This window comes from Falco biarmicus, chromosome 4 (assembly GCF_023638135.1).
Source record: "Falco biarmicus isolate bFalBia1 chromosome 4, bFalBia1.pri, whole genome shotgun sequence".
Lineage (NCBI taxonomy): Eukaryota > Metazoa > Chordata > Aves > Falconiformes > Falconidae > Falco > Falco biarmicus.
This window is the reverse complement of record NC_079291.1, coordinates 4,488,229-4,508,300: the sequence shown is the minus strand read 5'-3', so window position 1 is coordinate 4,508,300 and position 20,072 is coordinate 4,488,229. Positions and strand designations below refer to the sequence as shown.

Here is a 20,072-nt window from a genome sequence, read left to right as displayed (position 1 = left end):
TCTGAGCAGGATTTACATGTATTTTACATGAGAAGTATAGATTCCTAAGCTGTGAACTGAGTCAGAGTTGTATTTGCTGCATGACTTTTCATACAAATGGCACCAGGAGCCCAAAACTTTAGAAGATTAAGAATCTCTCCATCCTGCTTTTAAGACATTGGTATATTGACATGATAGGAACTACTTCCTCTGGGCATGTTCTTTACAGGACAAGTAATGAGCAAGAATAATTTCTCTGCCAAGGAGGAATAAGAGAGTGCAGGAGAGAGGTATGTGTGGTTGCATGGGGAGTGCAAGAGGGAGTGAGCCAAAGGGGAAGGGAAGGCAGCAGATTCACACAGACCACTCCTCTTGCTGCTTATCAATATACTGGGTGCCATTCCAAAAATACTAAGGATATTTTTTTAAAGAAGAAAGCATGCTACTTCTTAGATACCTCAGGTCTTTGACATGTTTGTTAATAATTTGATTTTGATGCACTTCATCTGGTGAGTTTCCATTAGGGACTATCGCTACATGGGAGGCTGTGCCCTGGAGAGCAGAATTTGAGGCAAATCTCATCTCTCTCTGCCAACATTAGGGCAATGAACGCTGCCGTCCTCCTCCCTCCCTGACAGCGTGCACCCACAACCTGCCAGCTTTGGGCAGGGGGTAACTGCACGTGCCTCCCATCTGGGCACGGGTTAGATACTGCAGGACTTAATGAACAGTGGATGCACCTGGATTTTGGGGCAGATGTGCTTTGTGGGGTGTCTCATTGCTCTGATCCCTCACTGACTGAAGGAGGGGATGAGCTTGTCTGCAGTGCAGACTCGTCCTTGTTGCCAGAGGAGGCCAGGATATGGGAGATGGGGAAAATGGGACGCACCCTCAAGGCTCACATTTCCACTCAACCCTGACTCCTCACTGATCCCCCAGTCTTGCATGCACCTGGCAGCCAGTGCTGCGGCCGTGACACCAGCACGGGGATCTTCCCAGTGCCTGATGCAGGCCTTGCAATGCCATTGGACATTCCGCCTCTTAGCACAGAATTTGGGTTGTTTACAAGAAAAGAGCTACCAATTCCATTCAAAGCCCCATCCCAGGGCATGCCGTAGCTTTGTTGACTGACACTGAAACCACACTTTCTGAAACTGGTCAGTTATTTTGATATCCTACCTTTACTTTTATTTTTTTTAACCTGTGTGATGTCCCATCTGATTAACAATCAGGCAAAAGTTTCATGGGACAGGACATGGCAGAGAAGTAACGAACAGAACAATGCCCTTGCTTCCAATTTGTTGTCTGTCTTTTCCTTTTCTTTAACATGGACAGTTTTATGGATGGGAAATGTAATTAAAGATCAGTACAAATTACTATGCAATACTTACTGGCTGCTTCTATGAACTTGGAATAGGTGTCGTAGGTGATCACAGGAATTGGTAAGTCTCTGAAGTATAGCTTCAGTGCTCCAGCAATGATGTTTATGTCTGGATAAATACTGGCAGAAATATCAGCCTTATCACCATCTAGAAGAAGAGGAAGAAATCTTTTTGAAACCAGCCTAATTTTGACTGAAGCAAGGCTAGGCTTCTAATTCAGATTTATTGTGTCCAACCTGACAAGAAAAAACAACCTGAAAGCATTTGGAAGGCTTAAATGAGAACACATTGCTACCAACTTTACAGTGTATGAATAAGAAATAGTAGTTTCTTTACCTTTTAGTAAACAATTTATTTGCTTGCATCCTTTGGTGGGGCTGGTGATTACGTCAACAATATCTGCAGTGTACCATCTCACACATAATGTTTTGACATTGGATGAAAAATCATGTTAATAATATATTTATTGAATTTGGCTCATTTCTTCACTGAAAATAAGCTATTAATTACTTGTTCTGATGTTGTATTTTGTATCTGCAGATCAATGTGTAGGAGTATGAATGATTCTTTTTATTTTCATTTGGGGAAACAGAGGCACAGAGAAATAACATAAATTTCCAATGAACCTTGGAGCAGTAGGAAAAATCAGAGTAAACATCCAAATCTTGTAAGTTCTGCACCAATTTATCTATACTGATTAGCTAGTAACAAAGCTGCCTTATTTTCTGGATGTCCTCTAATGTCTTATTATTTGACTGACTTATTTATAGCAAAGATTTGAATTTAAATAGACATGCTATGGCATTTAGCTATACAATTTATTCCGAAATGTGGATCGCAATTTGTTAAATGAATATGGATACTTATAATGGATGAACAGCTAAATAGATTAATTATGCAACTGAAATGACATACATTTTGTTTGCCACATACTACAACCCAGTTAGTCAGAACTCCATTACAGAGCACTTTTAATCACATGAGCAAGTGTTGCTGCTAAGCCCTTGACTAATGCGTGGCTTGCAATGAGTGAAATTACAACTAGCAGAGCAATGAGTGAAACTAGCAGAGAGGCTGGATCACTATTATTCTTCAAGTTCAAATGACTATCTCTCTTCTGTACTACCCAGTGCCCTCATACTCACATTTTTCTCCAGACCGACAAATTCTGCTTCTCCAGTCTTCCAGTAGAAAGATGGGGTAGGACAATGGTCAAGCAAGGGCTGAGGCTGCCTGGATTTAACCCCCAGCTTCACCTCAGGCTTCTTTGAGATCAGTTACACCCTGTAGTCCTTACTCACCACCTTTCAAGTGAGGATAACGGTCACAATGCTTCTTTTGCAGGAGGTGGTGAAGATTGAGACCATATGGTGAGTGGGGTGATGTGAGGTTATGGTTGCTTGAACAACAGAGAGCGGTTTGCTTGTATCTGCCAGGAGGTGCAAGCGCAAGCTTGGGCTGTTACCACCGAGGCGCTGACAGGCTGTAAAGCCATTGCCTTCCTTGTCTTGCAGTAACTAGTGCTTGTAGAGATGCCCTGATACAGACAGATGAGTGGGTGTGCTTGATACATGGCATCTAAGATGGTGATAAAGGCTTTCACAGCAGACTAAAAGAGTTTATATTGATTGTAGACATTTTATACAAACCTTTGGCATTAATCTTGAAGGGATACGTCCTGTCCAATGTATGCACATAATTCTCATTAAGACTAATAGCACTACATGTTCTCATCAAGAGGAGATTATATGCTTAAGTGTTTAAAACAAGCAGCCTTTCTTGATGCAGCTGAGCAGTCTGAATACATCCATCAGCATTTAATTTAATACAGCATCAATAAGCCCTAGGAGGATGTTTACACTGCCCCAATCTTTTGTTTAATCCACACATTCCAGGCACGGTAGCATTAGTCTTGTAAAGCTTTGTGTGGAGAGCTCTATTTAATTGATGGACACCGAGCACTCAAAATGCCTCACTGAAAACAGCTACCTCCAAGGAGCCAGCAGCTGCATCAGAACAGATACAGCAAAGCAGAAGGCTGCATCTATTAGCCAGGTCACCAGTACACTAAATGGAAGTGTTATTTATTTAGTGCTTTTAAAAAGCAGCCCAGCAAGCTTCCGTGAAGAGCCACTTCAGCTACAGGTACTTCAAACTACAATGTACTTCAAACGTACCTCTTTATTTACATATTCTCTTACTGTAGGAAAAATACATTAGTTCCCAAGTCAAAGATTTTTCCTCTTCACTTCAGAGACAAATCACACCCATTGCAATGCAAAATGCAGTGAAGATTTTTTTTAAAGTGAGCATAACAATACATCTGTTACAGTATACCTACACATTTCTGCAGTGAGTATGTAGGGGGAGGTAGATTTTTGTTTTTCTTTGGTAGATTTTGGATTTTTTTTTTTTTTGCTTTCAGTTTCAGCAACTGAAGGCCCTTGGCAGGCTGCACTTGTTTCTTATCCTCACCGAATTCCTGGATTTGTATTTTTATTTAAACACACTTAAAATTCAGAGCACTAAGAAAGAAAAGTTAATTAATTGCCGGTAAAGTCATGACACAAATTTCACAGAGGATCCTCTGCAGTAGCATACTGTATGAACTATGCCTATTTTGTATGGTATCTTCTACATTACCACAATCATTTTTTTCACTCTTCAATACAGTAACTTTCCTCAGACTGTAATTAGTATTCTCAGTACCACTGCAGTGGCTATATGTTAATACAATCTTTTTTTAAAAAAAAATTTGGATTACAAACATATAGTTAGTTTCAGCTTTACAAACCTAATCCTACTCAAACCCCATCATTTCTCTTTCCTTGTTACTTTGACTCTCAACATATTTTGTTGCATTATGTTGTAGTTTGAATATCTCGAGACAAAGAAAATCTTTATTCTGTTCTTTAAAGGTTTCAGCTGACTTTGGGTGCCATAGAAATATCTCAATAGTTTATTAGAGAATGAAATGGAGTAAGTATTACATTCTTAAAGCCTCAGCTATGCCCTCTGAACACTGAATTACTTTTCTACTTAAGTTCATTTTTTCTTAATGCTTTGTTTTTATTGCACAACCTTTGCCATACTAACATGCTGCTTTGTTTTTTTTTCTTGGATCTGGCATTTGACAGGTTTTCTCCTACACTGGTGAAAGAGTGAATATGAGTCAGGATGCCTCTAAGTACTCATGTAATATTTAACAGCATAATATTTTTAGCAAGTGTATTGTACCAGCCAGTCATACAAACAAGTGGGGGGACAGAATGCACTGGTGACAATGGCAGCTTTGTGAATAAAGCGCACAATGAGGGTCTTCTGGATGCCACAACGCCACAGCTCAACAAAGCTGACAGAGAGCAACTGTCATTCTACAGCACCAACATTCACCAGATTAAATAAATCCACATTATTCCCCTCCTTCTCATTACAAAAATCACTAAAATGGAACATTGTTAGTGCCTCAGAGAGCCTAATGCTAATTTACAGTAGGAGTATTTACACTTCTTTGGCTTTGGAAGGGAGTCTTAGTTTAAATCAAACGAGGACCAACTTCTCCCTGTTCTAAACGCATCCATCACAGCTTCACTTGGCCCAAATAATATTATGTGGGATGCCATTCTCTTCCCAAGATGTTGACTTTCAAACCTGCCTTTGATTTTCTATTCTTGCTATAATTCTTTGTAAGCAACAAGTGAGTGTCCATTTGGCGAAGCAGAATTAGTCAGTGGGGGGGCTGGCTTCTCTTCATCGCACCCTTTCAGCTGCGCATGGAATCGGCAGAAGAGGTACCCTACAGCGCAGTCAGCCCCTGCTCCCCATCCCTGTATCATACTGTATTCCGGCTCCTGTGGCTTCGAAGAGCTTGGGAAACCAGAAAGCTTGATGGCATTACTTGAAGGATGTGTCCTGTGCATTAAAACAGGAGGACTCCTTGCTTGTTTATTTTCAAACTTATTTATTAAAAGCTGTATTTCCAGAGGTGCGAAAGCATACTGGCATTCTAGCCAAGTACCTGGGGACTGGCTCAGAAATGATGGGCAGGGAGGGACCTCTGTAATGCCAGAGCGTAGTGCTCTGCTACTGCAGGCACCATGCCATGTAACCCTTCTTGTAAACCCCTCAACTTCCATTGTGAAACTAGTTAAGGTTTTTATCCCCTGCTCTCACTAGAAGGTTGTTTCAGAGCCTTGCTTTCATATGGTTAAAAAATTGCTCATTGAATTGTCAAACTAAATTTATTCCTGGCCAATATACATCCTCTAGTATTGTGCCAAGACTATCCATTAGATTAAAGAGTTCTCTCCTCTGGTTCATACCCGTACTTTCAGCTTCAACTTTAACAGCTAACTATTCCAAGCTCTTTTAAAACACATTTACCTTCTGCTATGCAGTGTGTTCCAGAGATGTCAGAGATGTCTGTGATATGGCCTGTTGTATGGCTGTTTCTGCTGCAACACCTATCTATTAACCAGAACTGATCAGGAATTTTCCATTTTATATTTAAGACACAAATTTTCCTTTTTTTTTTTTTTTTAATATAATTTTGCAAAAAAAAAGTTAATTTCCTGTAGTGAATGTTGAAACAACAGTTCTGTAAAACTCCCACAAACTTCACTTTCTGGGCAGAAAATGAAATTTGAACAAAAGCCTTCCAGGTGTTACTGGAGGTGAGACCTGCCATCTGGCTCTCAGCTCCCTTCTTTCCCAGCTCTGTCGCCTGGGACAGAGATTTGGGATTTTCCACGTCCTTGGAATATGGAGGAATATCCACTCCCTGCTGCTCTGGCTTCTAGGGCTAAGCAGGGGTAACTGGGCATCAGAAAAGTGATGTTCCTACCTGTGGGGTTGGGATGCAAAAGAGAAGGTGGGGTCCCTGTCTCTGTAAACAGATCTGACAGGGAAGCAAAGCCTGAGCTGTCAGGTTGGGGGCACCTTGCCAATTCAACATTCTGCCAGCTGACAACCACCTTCTAGTGGCACAGCCCACAAGTCAGAACAAAAAATCTATTTTGGTTTTCTTTAAATTGCTTCCTGCAAACCCCCCCCAACTCTCTTCTGCTTTTCTATCTCAGTTCAGGGAGAATACATTTTCAAAACTGGAAAGTTTTTGAAGTTTTCAGCTTCTGGTCTCAGCAATACTGGAGTCATGCAATTCTCATAACACGGTTTTGTTCACTGTTCCACTGCTTTTAGCATTATTCATGGCAACGCTCTTTCCTTTCTTAGCCTTTTCCCTCCTGAGATTGTTAAAAGGAAATGAAGACGCAGCTTTTTATCAATTTATGCCCAATGGTTTTCCCACAGCCTTTGTATGCAAACTTGGTTCTTGGCTTTCTCTGCTTCCATATTTATCCATGCTTTTTTTTCCTTTGGAAATCTGATATTGCTAGCGACCCTGCTCTTCCTGTTTCTAGGTGCTGCCTTCTTTGCCAGTAAATCACACTTTGTTCCTTGCTGTGGGTCTAATTCTAGTGTGTACTGCCACGAGATTATGCCATGAGTATAGGCAATAACAAAAGATACCCTGTTTGTAAACCTTAAGTGGCTCCAATGGTTTGAAGCATTTGCAAGGGAACTACAGCTGCAGCAGCGTTCAGGTCAGGCTCAGACACAAATTTTGATCTGCTTTCTTCAAACTCTTTCCTCTTCAACCTGTGGCTCTCTTTCTGGGTTTCATTTAGGTTGGTACACTTAGAGGAGAACTAACACACAGAACAAAAGGGTTTGCCAGGTCAGATCCACCTGCAGGGAGCAGAGTGGGACTTGGGGAGACTGGTGACCCTTTCAGTAGCACTGCTTCATGTGGCGCACCTGCAAATGTACCTTCCCATGATAGCAGTCTGTGCATCTCTTTCACCCAAATCACGGCTCACCTATGTGTGTCCATGCATATGTTCACAACTGCAGCATCCAACACATTTTAAAATATATTATTATTTTTTAAAGGGTGTTTTGGTATAGCATGAAAACAGTCACTTTGGAAATTCCTAGCAGGAATCGTCTGCAGGACAAACTATCTCCGAACAAAAAAGTATTCAGGCACAGTAAGCATTAAGATGTGCCACCCACAGACCTTGCTGGCCCTGCCCAGGCTCCTCTGGAGCCCTGGGACCTCCTGCCATGGGCCCCCAGGGCCCCCAGTTCCTGCCTGAGCAACATAGTAGCTGTCTGCAGCTGCATCACGGCCATGCACCCTTCTGGCCAGCACCCTGATCCACCGGTGGACTTCTGGCTTGATCTGGACCTGCCTTGTCCCTGTGGGCTTGTGATCACTGGGCTATGTCTGTCCCTATCCCCTAACATGGCAGAGGTAATACCTGAAAAAATTAAGTAGGAAGGAAAACACTGTTTATGGGAAAGGAGAAAAATATTTATGTAACTCCTTAAATGTTCCTGAAAATGTGTTTTCTGTTGATGAAGGCCCTACTCTGCACACACTTACATACGTACCTAAAATTAGTCCTGTGTGCAAAGACTATGTGCAGAACCAGAACCAACATAATAAGCTAAATGAATTCAAAAGGGCTACTAGGATGGTAATCAGGCAGTGTTTTAATTAAAAGTTTTTCAATATGCTGTACAACCAGTCTCCTCAATGCTCCTCTCATCTGTGTGCAAATGCAATCATGTGCACAGTAGTGCAGTGCTTTCTACAAGGCTACAGGCAGAATGACTTCCCAGTTGGAGGTCTGGTGCTTAAACTCATAAATAGACTATCGTATTGTAAAGCACTGAGTTTACTAAGGATAGGACTAAGAACTTTCCCCTGGTACTATCCAGGCTCATACTTGAACTGGGAGTCTAGGCTCTGCCACTAGATTGAGCAATCATCCAGTCCCGCAAGCACTTAGCCTTCTGTCTATCATTACCTACTGTTTAATTATTCCTTCCAACTATGAAATATAGTTTCTTCTTGTGAAAATAACTACAGATTAATTTAAGAACTCAGAAAAGACAGGTTGCTTTCTGTACTTCTGCTTATATGCCAGTTTTATTACCATGGTAACTATATAAACCCCAAAAGAACTGAGAAGTCCTAGAACTGAAAAATTAGATTAAAATCGTACAAGAAAGAAAAATGGTGTACCTCGATCAAAGGCCATTTTCACATCTTCAATGTGCTCAGTGAAGCCTGAGACTCTATAGAGGCCCTCGGACTTTAAACCTGAAACAAAAAGTTCTCAGTTAACTTTGCTTCAGTAACTCAACAAATATTCAGGCTTAAAAACAATAAAGCAACAACAACAGATCTAGTAAATGAAGAAAAATATTAATTGTAATGTGAAACTCTGGAGCACTTAAGGCAGGCTCAAGATAATTTAAAATTGGTTTTTAAAGGATTAGAGAATTTTAGAATTTATACTTTATTTTGTTAGGGACATAGTTGATTGTGTTAGAGGAAAACACTGCAAATTGCTAATGGTGGGGCATGTGATATTACCATGATTTATTCATTTTATGTGGGAGATTTTCCATTTGGCTATGATTAATAAAGCTTTAGAGGTCTCCTTTCCTTCTACCAGTTGCTTAATGATAAATAGCAATGCAAGTAAGAAACTGCCTTTCCCTGACAACATTTGTTCCCGGTTTTGCAGTCAGCTTTTACTTATACACAGCTGATAGATGTGATGGATACTCCTCTTCTTCACATCAGTACACGCCTTCTACAGTTCTTAAACCACAAGAGATCTGCTCACTTGCACAACTCTCCCCCCATTGCTCCACACCAACATGAAATGCAGGGCAGCCCAGCAGAGCAGGCAGAGCTAGCCAAGCAGTTACATACATGTTATTTATTTTAATCCCAGAATTATTTACTGTAATCCCAGAACTCCTTATTATGACTATGCACAGTGCTAACTGACTTATAAGATCCTGTACACTTTGTCTTCTTAAGAACAAAATCAGTATCTCACATAGTACTATGGCAGTTAAAGAAAGAAATTTAAAGATGTTGAAAAAACAGAACAGGCAGCAGTTTTTATCTTAATCAATAAATGTACAAGTAAGTGATTAGATCTCAAATGCAATGTAGCTTCCTGCTATATCATCAGGGTAAAGCTCTTCTGTCTTAGTCCAAACTATTCTTTCTATTTGTCCCTGCAATGATGATATAATCCTGGTGGAGCTTCATGGAGCAGTGCAGGGGATTTACTTGTAAATCTTTCATTCATTTCAGTAGATGACGTGTGGCTTTGAAACCCCTATGGCTAGTATCACTGTGTTGCCATGCAGATGACTGGGATGCCATGAATTCAACATTATGAGACTCCTGTGCTGAAGCTATAACTAACAGGGAAATTTGGCTTATTTGGCAGCATGACATACACTTTTGCTACCCAAAGCAAAAATACACGATCATTACTGTGTTGTGTTGGAGTGGATATGGTATTTCTTCAATCTGGCATGCATCTGCGTACCAAAAACGTGTCACAAGCTGGAGTGTTGGCTGTGACATGCTGCCCGAGCTACGGTATTCATCAGTCAGTAGCTGAGCACCATGCAAAACCTTGCGCAGTTTGTGACGTATCACAAAACACAGCCTGTGACCTCACTTGTCTGAGTCACTTCCAGTCACATATGTCCTTTTGCCCATAATGCCCAGAAAGGTTATTAATAAGGGGCTTGATTTAAACTGATTACTCTGAAATTGGAAGTGTCCCTAGGTATGTGAAAAGAAAATAATGAAAAAAGACACATAAACATGAACTTAAAGTTCACTTGAAAGTTCACCCCTTTCAGAAGTGTAACATAATACATGTTTTGACATGTTTTCAGAAAGCATTTCAGGAAATTGCATTATGAAATGCCATGATTTAATTTTACTAGCTAATGCAGAGCAATGTATCACCTACGCTAAAAACCCCCTTCTCTCATCCTGTCTTCAGCATGCATGAGCATACCACCCTGTCCTAGCTTAGCATGTAATTCAAGTCATCGTCATTTAATTTTTCCTGCTGCTTTCCTAAGCACACAAACCTCTTGCTTCGATCTCTCGAATGCATGAATCCACAACCATCGGTCTCTGGGTATTGTGGGCTTTCACTAGCGTGGTGAGGTCGCAGCAGTAGACTCGCTTTATCCTCTTGAGGTCTGGTTGGCAGTCGTTGGGCACGTATTTGGAGCATTGCTTATGTACGTTCAACCCACAGTCTGTAAACAAGGTTAGCCAGGTTAATTAATTAATACTAATGCCAACAGGTCTTGTCTAACAATTTATTTCCTTGGGCCACATCAAGCATGTGGCAGAACCTCCCCGTCAGTCACCAAAGCTAGAATAAATAAGCTGGAGATCAGAAAGATGAGCATGGAAATCTGTAAAAATCTTATGGTGGGCAAAGTGGACTCCAGCAAAGCTGTTGAAAAGCTGTAAAAGCTCTGGATGTCCCTTGCACCCCTCTGAGCTGGAGGTGACCACTGGTGCAGACCACTTGGTCAGTTCACTGCTGAACACATAGCTCTGGGTGTTGCATTTGAACACATGGGACTTAGCTTCTGGGTGTTTTAGTTCTGCCTTTTATACAATTAACACAGTAATGACTGTTTTCTGTTGACCAGCTTGTGGCTTAGCACTGCTTATGGGTGAAGGACCTAGGATTCACCTGAGCACTCAAACTGGGACAGTGCTTTGAGCTAGCATGCCTCCCTTCTGCATTCCAGCCGTGTCGCATCTTGGCTCGCTTTGCCACACCAGCAGCCTCCCCATCCCTGTCTGACCACTTCACTGGTGACTAAAGTGTCCCCTGTGTTTAGTCTGTGGGTTGGTTTAGGCATTTAAATGCTGGGAAAGGCATGATGTAAAAAGTTACTCATTTTACAAGTGGTTCTTACTCCAAAGTCAAATCCTACTCTTGGTTGCACGGGTGGGTTTCTGTTAACTTAAACATCACTGCTTGATCTCCACAAATTGAATTTTTCTAATAGATTCAAATATTCAGCCAAATTAATTTATAAGCCTCAGTAAAGCAAACACCACCGTTGTGAGTTACATTATCTCTCATAACTTTGATTCTTGTTTTAATGCCTTCCCAGTCATGCCCATCACTGACGGTACCCTTTGGGATAACATAACACATCTAATATCATCACTAGCAAGTTACTTACTGCTTTTTCATGTTGATTCACTGCCTAAGCTATTAAAAATGTAAACATGACTCTATTACTTGCAGCACATCTCAGTATTATTCTCTATAAAATATTAATCAAGCCAAATCATATAATCAGTACAAACACACCTACATATTTAGTGGAATTGGGTGGGTTTCTGTGTGTTTCTTCATACAGTTATTACTGCATAATACATTATTGTTCTGTGAAATCTAAACAAATGTGAGCAGCTGCAGTTAGGATCCTCCCTGTATTGTCTTCAGTGCTGTTCTACAAGCATGTGAAGTTAAATCCAAGTGCATCTGTCTACTTAGAGTTAAATGTTGGTAATTTAATGAGGGAGAGTATTATCTTTCATACTAAATAAATAAGCCTTTTCCTAAGTTTAATATTTTATATATGTGAACAAATACAGCGCTATGCATTAGCAAGGTCAGTTTTTGCACCCTTGAGTTTCAGATCAAATAGTCTGAAAAGCAAACTACTATTCATGTTCCTCTTTTTTAATGTCCTTCTCATATTCTTTGTGTTACCATTATTCATCTACAGGCAGATAAGATGCAGCAGTAATTGAGACTGCACTTATTAAAACTGTACATTTGTGAAAGGTACTTTGATCCTTCAAACTGTGGTCTAAATTTTAATAACCACCACCTCCTCTGCCCATGAAAAGTAGATGTCAGGGCTGGACATGTTCGGTGCCAGTCTGAGGTCAGGAATGCCTGGAGGTCAGCGCAGGGAGAGGTAAGACAGAAGCATATTCAGGTGAGACACTGATGGGATTGAAGGTCCGTAGCAAGGAGTTATGAAACCCCATTTACAATGCAGCAAATACTATTTCACTTGCTGAATACAAAACCTCACGATGTGATGATTATTGCATTTTCCCAAGATGATTATTTTTAACAAAAGAACAAACAAAATAATTAAAGCGCTATTAAAATGCTAATATAGTTACAAAGGCACCAGAAAACTAATCTTTCTAGGAAAATTAAGGTGGTATTTTTTGCTTTCCTTCGAGATGGGCTACTTTAGGCTTAAAGCAATGCATGGTATTTTATAAGAAACAGGTGACAGTCTTTTGGCAGACAAGGGCAATTCTCAGTAATTGGTGGCAAAAAAGATGAGTTATGAAGCCTAGCTGTTGGCTGGCTCTGCCATTTCCAAAGCTTGTTTCTTAAGACATAAAACCATCCAGGGATAACTTAACCACAAAGATTAATTCTTAATGTATACAGCAATGCACACCAAGGTACTACGGAAAGTATGGCACCCTCAGTGACCAAGAGCCGGTCGCTTAATTTCTAAACCAGCTAATGGGGAAAATGACAATGCCCTAACTTGCATGGGAGGATTTCTTGCCTTGTTCTGTAAAGTAATCCCTACCCCAGCTCCTGCAGGGACTGCAGGCTGGGAGTGGGAGAGATGTCAGAGCATTTCAAAAGAATGACAGAAAATGTGGAAGGGCTACCTGAACACCTCACTCCCTGAGCGATGAGACCCCACATGAAGTTGGCGCAGTATTCACACCAGTGCGGACCTCGAAACGTATGGACCTGTAATACAAATGGGGGGAAAAAAAAAAAGAAATGGGGTCATTGGAGGCAGATGGTCTGACAGATGGAACAACTGAAATGGATAAACAACAGAAGACTCAGTAGGAGTAAATCTTTAGCACACAGTGCCCACATCTTTCCAAAGTCTAGATGAAATAAACCATGGGAACAGAAATTTGCTTTGATCTTGAAGTTTATCTTTCAATAGGCTTAACATAACAGAAGGCTGAGCTGTGTATGACACTGAAAACAAATAATTTTTGCTAACTGACATTTTAGCTGTAGCAGAGGGGAGGAAACCAAGTTCACTAGTCAAAGGAAAAAAATATAAAACTAATAATCCAAAGAACTGTAGTCAGTGCTTTTATTTGACGAGTTCAAACAAAACAGGAATGTTTCTGAGATTCAAATGCTCTTCTTCAACAGATCACTTGAAAGTAGGGGAAATGCAGTGACTGAAAAGTCCCTTTGAATGCACCATGTTTTGGTTCCCTGTAACTGTGTGTGGCCACAGATCTGATGCAAGACCCATGTTTTAAGAGCACCACTCAGGTTTGAACACACTATAACTATGGTGTTACATGTGCATTTCTATGCGATGACACTGAACAAAACTCAAGGTGACTGCTGTAAATTTGTATCAGGGATGACTGATTTGTGCAGCCGTTCCAGGCAGCGGTTGGGTAATGATCTGATTTTGCATGCTGGAATCCATTAGTGATAAAAGCAAATGATACCCTTCCTTACTCCAGGAAGTAAACTGAACTCACATAGGGAAAAGATGTCAGTAGGCTTTTTTTCAGTAGACCAAACTTCATTTTGCTACAATCCACCCATGAGTAAATAAGGAGGAATAAAATGACCTGCATGCTAACAGAGCTCATGGTCCCCAGCCAGGTTTTGCACACCACCACTGCTTCCTCTGCTGCTCTTCCAAAGGTTACAGCAGCAGACCTTTTTAAGGTGTATGTTCTGGTAAAGTAAGCATTTCATTTTCATTGAAAAGATGAATAAATAATGAGGTCTGGGCCTGTATGAATGGACATGGTATGAACTAGTTCTGGCCAGAGACTTAATTGAACTTAACAAAACATAAATCATGCACACTCTGGCTGCTAATGCTTCCTTTTCCTTCTCTCTGCTCATTTACCCGTTGGGCAGATGGCTGAAAGGCCACTTCCAACCCCAGGATGTAGAAAGCTGCTCTTTTCATATAGTAAAAAAAATGGTCATTGCCCTTTTCAGATAAACTTTGTGAAGTTTAAAGCCGAGCATGTGGGTTGCTAATGCTTTCACCCCATTTGTCTGCAGGATCACACCTACACAAGCCTGTACTCGAGTCCATTCCCCAGGAAGATGAAATATTGTGATTTTAATACAGACCTCTCTTTCTGATTTAGCAATAAAAATGTGAGCCTGACCACAAATGACTCCTGACCAACTACTCATAGCCAATACTTGCATAAATAAGCTTAAAGCAATAGTAATTCCTCCTCCTTTTTTATAGTAAAAGGTCAAAACTGGAATGTCTGACTAGTCATATTTATCTTTCAAAATGGTATTTTATCTCTCAGAAAAATGTGTATCTCTGGGAAACAACACTTTGCAATAGAGTTTGAGATAGACAGATTGAAAGATCTTATTTTGCAGGGTGGGTAGCATGAATTTCAGACATGGCTTTTAGTGGGGGCAAATGGCTGTATCTAACATCAGCTGGTGACCAGAGTTCCAGGCTTATGCTCTCTGTGACCTTCAGTAGATACAAAACTACAGCTACAACTAATTATGCCTGCATCTTTACCATTTTTAGACTGATAACCACATAATTAGTAGTTTTTCGCCTGTGTTTAATTGTGGGTGAAAATCATCTGCTGTGGGAAGGTAGCTAATGTGTCTTCTGCTTTGCAGCAGTTTACAAAACTAACCTTGTGGGAAGTGGCTGCAAAAGGTTATTCAGGATTTTTTTAAATGGTGGAATTTCATATTTAAAGCCCATTGCAGTTGCTAGGATATTTGTGGCCTACTTGTTCACTTTACATAAAGCTTATTGCAGTGGATCTTGCTGTGGCCTATTTAGAAAATGATAGCTAATTATTCCTTGATGTCTCCTGTTATTTAATGGGAAAGTCATCAACTCTGACCAAGGATGCCACCTGAGAAGTGCTGACTGTGCACCCGTCCCTTGTCCCCTTCAGCTTGGTGGCCCTCAAAGGTTAACTCTCTTCACTCATTCACTTCCATTTTTCACAGATCTGCATTTTAGCCCAAATGGCAAGTTCCCAGCTGAAATGCACTGTGGAAAGCTAGTCTTGGTGGTTTCTGGTGAAGTGGAAACAGGGAAATACTCGCTATCTCTAACTGGAAAAGGGAGATCTTCCAAAGTTTCTAGATGAAGGTGCAAAACATCTGTTAAGATGCAGTTTTGAACTAAGTCACTTATGGCCTGCCATTAATTTTAAAGAAGTAATGAAGGAAATCTGTTCTTATGAGCACAATGCCCGAATGCAGCCCGAAGCTTGCACATAACACTTTTGAATGGTAATTGGGAGTTTTGCCTCCAAGGTCTTAGGGTTTTGAGATGGGTTTTTAGGTTTTGGCCCATCCTTTGTAACTGCATCATTACAAATGGACTGGACTTAGATTTTATGGAAACGTGATCAAAATCTATTTATTACTGGTCCCTGCCCCATCCTGCAGTCTCAGGTGTTCTCTCTGTGTACACACAGCATAGGCTCAGGCTGCTTGGGCTACAGTTGACACATAATTCCGACTTTAAAAAAGAACTTACAGGAAAATATTTCCTCATATAAGCCAAACCCATGACATTTCAGACTATACACGGCACTTCTCTTGTTTTAGTGTTTCTTCTTCTTTTCACAATGTCTAACCCCTAACATCTTAGCTTCTTCACTTCTTTTCTTTCCAGATCTTTCAATGAAAAGTTAATTCTTACAATCGTCCTCTCTTCTCTGCTGTACTGTCTCACCCAATACTACACTGAGTGTCTCTTCTTATTGCCTTTCTGTGCTCTCACCTTTGCCTTTTGGCCTTCTGGAACCCTTGTTTTTAAACAGCAGAACTCCCTCCATGGGTGCTATCTCATTCAGGTTTAGTCTGTGTCTGAGCCGTTTTCACAGAGAGAGAAACTGAGACTGAAGTGAAGCAGTGCCCACACAGTGGCAAAACAATAAAATCCCTTAAGCAATACTGCAGAAACAAACTAAAAAATTGAATTGAAACGCATGTTTTTTTATTGGCATTATATAGTGCTGTTTCTGTGACAATTTTGTTATTTATGTGATTGGGTTTGAAGACTTTTCTATTTGCCTCCAAAGAAAACAAGTTTTTTTCAGACTTTCACCTGAATACATGTAAATTTGTACTCTCCTGCTGAACCTGAGCCGTTTGCAGGGAAGAAAAGCTGACTCTGCTGTTATTTTTATTTAAATACACATAATCTTCATGATGTCTGTTAAAAAATGCCTCCTGCAAACCCTTTGTCTCCCAGAAGCAGTGTTTATCTGCAGTGATTAACACAAAGAGAAATTTATCCCAGAGACTTTCTCCCAGTAGATCTCCTGACCTGTCCATAATCAGCTGCCTTTACTCCCCTAGCCTGCCTGCAAATGGGATTTGCCCGTGCTATAGCAGCAAACAGGCACAATAGTGTGGAAAATGCATATTATTCAACTGTATTCGCTCACTTAAAGCAGCGCAGAGGCCCTCTCATGAATTCCCAGCCTAGAACAAAATGCACGGAGCATCCCTAAACTCCATGCTGCTGCCCTCGGGCTTGAGGTTGACCTCACCGCTAGCTGGGACCCCACTGAAGCTGGCAGGTAAAGCACATCCCAGAGAGCCTGCTGGATCCTAACTGTAACAAGATGCAAGACTTTACAATCCTGTTAGGCTGACGCCCACATAGTTACAGAAATACCTCTGTCTTTCTAAACAGGGCTTCAGAGATTTATTCTCTTTCCTGAATTGTGGTATGTCTGCACTGGCTTATGCAAAGTTGTCCCACCAGATGCCAGCTCCAAACCTAAATCCATGTGACTGCGTTGTGTGCTCAGGATGCACCCAGCTTAACAAATCAGTCTGGATACTAAATCTTTTTTTGTTCATTTGCCTTCAGTGCCCTGAAATTCGGAACTGAGGCTAAATCAGAAAGCACAGATGCAGAGAAGGACATAACCTGGTGCCCTCATGCTCCAAACTCCAACGGTCCCTTTTAACTTTTATGTTAGCTTGGAAAGGATGGAGGGAGAGCCATCCTTGCCCTGAATCTGTGCCTTGAGTCTATTTTTGCCTTTAGTTCATTCTCTCTTCCAGTGGGTAAGATCTTCAGTGTAAGATCTACAAAAATCTCAGCAGCTTCGTGAAATATGTGTCCTTCATTTTTAAGATTCTTCATGGCTAAAGGACAAGAGCTAAAGAGTGCCTGTTTGTTCATGAAGAATTGCCTGTGACAAGATTATGAGGGACACTGTGACCTGTAACCTTTGTCCCTATGAACTCAGACGAATGATATAATACCCATCAGTCTTCACCTAAAAAATGGGGAAGACAACTTTCTGAATGTCTGCAAAATAGTGTTTTCCATCAGATAAATCCCATATCATCATAGCCTGAGTGCTGTCAAAAGCCATTAAGAATTTTGCCCCAAGACCCATAAAGCCATTCTTTCTTTTAAATAACTTCTTACCCCTTTAATGTAGTGAATATGGAATATATTAAAGTTATAGACTTGAATTTAGCCATCTTTCAAATCTAAATATTCTACTCTAAGCATTCTATCCATGGTTTTTTACAACAACTAGACATGTTCTAATATATTCCTTTGGAAAATTAACTGTATTTGCATAGTGAACATACTTCTTTGTTAAGTAAATTTAACACTTCTGACTGGCCTTTCTGGACATTTTTTTTAAAATGTTTCTTCCCTAAGTATTTATTGCCTTTATTAGGATAAAACAATAATTTTTTGCTGTCATGTGTTTGAATACATATATATTTTAATCATGTGATTTTCCAGTTAAACTATGACTCTTTTGAAACAGAAAAGAACAGAGACTGTACAACAGCTAGATTGTGCAAACGCAAAGTTAACTGGGCACATGTCCAATTATAAATCAAAGCCAAAACAAGGGGAATTTTGAGGAGGAAAGAATGCACGGGTCAAAGTGGAAAAAAGTCTCAGTCATGAGAAAATATTTTCTAGTTAAACTAAAATAGTTTTCATATTAAAATGATAATGAGGGCAAAACCCAGAAAGAATGAAAGCTGTTTTAATCAAGCAAAAACCCACAAGAGTATTTTCCCTATTTCCTTCAGTGCCGATCAGTGACATAAATATTGACTTTTCTGTAGACTGGGTCAAGGAGGGGGAATAAGAAAAGAGGTGCTATTATTTGCCTTGCTCACTAATATTAAATTATTGATTTACGAACTACAGTAGAGGTACTGCAGAGGAGAGCAATGTTTGCATGGCAGAATATGTAGAAAAATAAGAAATGAAGCTTTTTTGCTAAACCAGGAAATCAGTGAAATAATTTTAATCAGTGCTTCTCCTTTTTTGACAGGCCTGAGTTACAGAACACTCTCCTTCTGCTAACGAGCTGAACTATTCTGACAGTGACCCAGATCAGCATCCTCAAGGAGCATTAAGTAAACTGAGGTTTCAAAGCTGAGATGCATTCCTTTCTTGTCTTGTTACTGCCTCTTCTTCTCTCTGTATCCATTCCGATAAGCATCAAACCGCAATTTGACAGCATTAGATACAGTAACTGGCTGGCATACTCCAAAACCAGCACAGTCCTTTTGGCAAAACATTTTAGTACAAGCTGCCTGGAAGGTCCCTTTCCAAAGCTCCAAAGCTGAGTCACTTCCCTGCTGCAGCATGCCAGACACAGCACTTGGAGAAAAAAATCCCTAAAAATCTGATTTTATATATGTAAGGCAGCAAAAAGATGATCCATTTAAACATCCCTGTGTTTGTCCAGCTATTTGGTTTAGTATGACAAGCAAACCTAAGCTTAGATCCTATAGTTCAGTGGGGCTCTGAGAGCATTTCCTTAGCATATGGTGGTGGAACAAAAGCTAGGGGACAATACCACCACTGTGGTCTGCTTTATTGTTAGGGAGTATTCAAGCTCCCTCAACTTCATCTGAAACAGAAATGGACCAAAATTTTTGCTGGTAAAATGCTACTGGCTTCTTTTGAAAAGAGGCCTTTTTTTCATTTAAAAACGGATACACTTTAGACAATCAACATGAAGTACTTTGAATAAAAAAGAAAAATTAATCTGTGCCAAAAGAGCTAAAATGCTAGTCAAGTAGTGTAGTGAGTAGCAAAACTGTTATTTGGATTAAGTGCCTATATAAAACCACATTAAGAATGCAGTCAAGGGAACTTAAAGTAGAAAAATACTTTTTTCAACACTTTTCTTGAAGTATCGGTGGGTGTGTGAAAACCCCAGCACATCAAAAAATAAAATGTGAGGCATCTAAACAGAACTTTTTAGCTGAAAATAATAGGAAGATGTGCTTACCTTAAAATTGTGTGCTTTTTCATAGTTGAAGTGGTTGTCATTTTGAGTTAAGGCTGCTCTTCTGACCAAGGAGGTGATCTGTGAATAGGCAAAGAGTTTCAGAGGTTGCCACAAAAGTGCCCCCTTGACTCCCACCTTCACCCCCAGGGCCACGGCCAGGAGCTCTTGGCGCTTCCTTCCTCGCTTCGACTTGTGAACAACAGCACAGTTTTTGTCATTTTCCAGCCACAGATCCTCTGAGAACATAGCGCTGGGATCCCAAATCTTTTCCCTGTCTTCCTCGGCACCCGGGAGCCTGACTGCAGTCAGTACAGTACAGTTTGTCCAACTGCTTCTGATGTTAGACAGCAGATTTGAAGCAGCTGCAGCCCATTCTGCTGAGACCTCTGGCATGTGACTTGAATGGGCCGTCTTGTGGGACGGAAGGAGCTTCTGCATCTGAATAAGTAACGGCCTGTGCCGTGTGATTTCTTAAGGCAGATGTGTGTCTT

The 20,072-nt window shown here is 40.5% G+C and overlaps 1 protein-coding gene across 3 annotated transcripts in view; it reads right to left on the bottom strand.

Moving 5' to 3' along the window:
- The window catches only part of CHN2 (chimerin 2), a 163,415-nt gene that overhangs the window by 6,047 nt on the left and 137,296 nt on the right, over positions 1-20,072 (bottom strand). For all 3 annotated transcript variants that reach the window (XM_056335547.1, XM_056335548.1, XM_056335546.1), the window contains 5 exons: positions 19,582-19,659; positions 12,946-13,030; positions 10,347-10,520; positions 8,455-8,532; positions 1,371-1,508 (listed from right to left, as the gene is read on the bottom strand). In XM_056335547.1, coding sequence (XP_056191522.1) covers positions 1,371-1,508; positions 8,455-8,532; positions 10,347-10,520; positions 12,946-13,030; positions 19,582-19,659 — 553 coding nt within the window. The remainder of the gene's footprint in view (positions 1-1,370; positions 1,509-8,454; positions 8,533-10,346; positions 10,521-12,945; positions 13,031-19,581; positions 19,660-20,072) is intronic.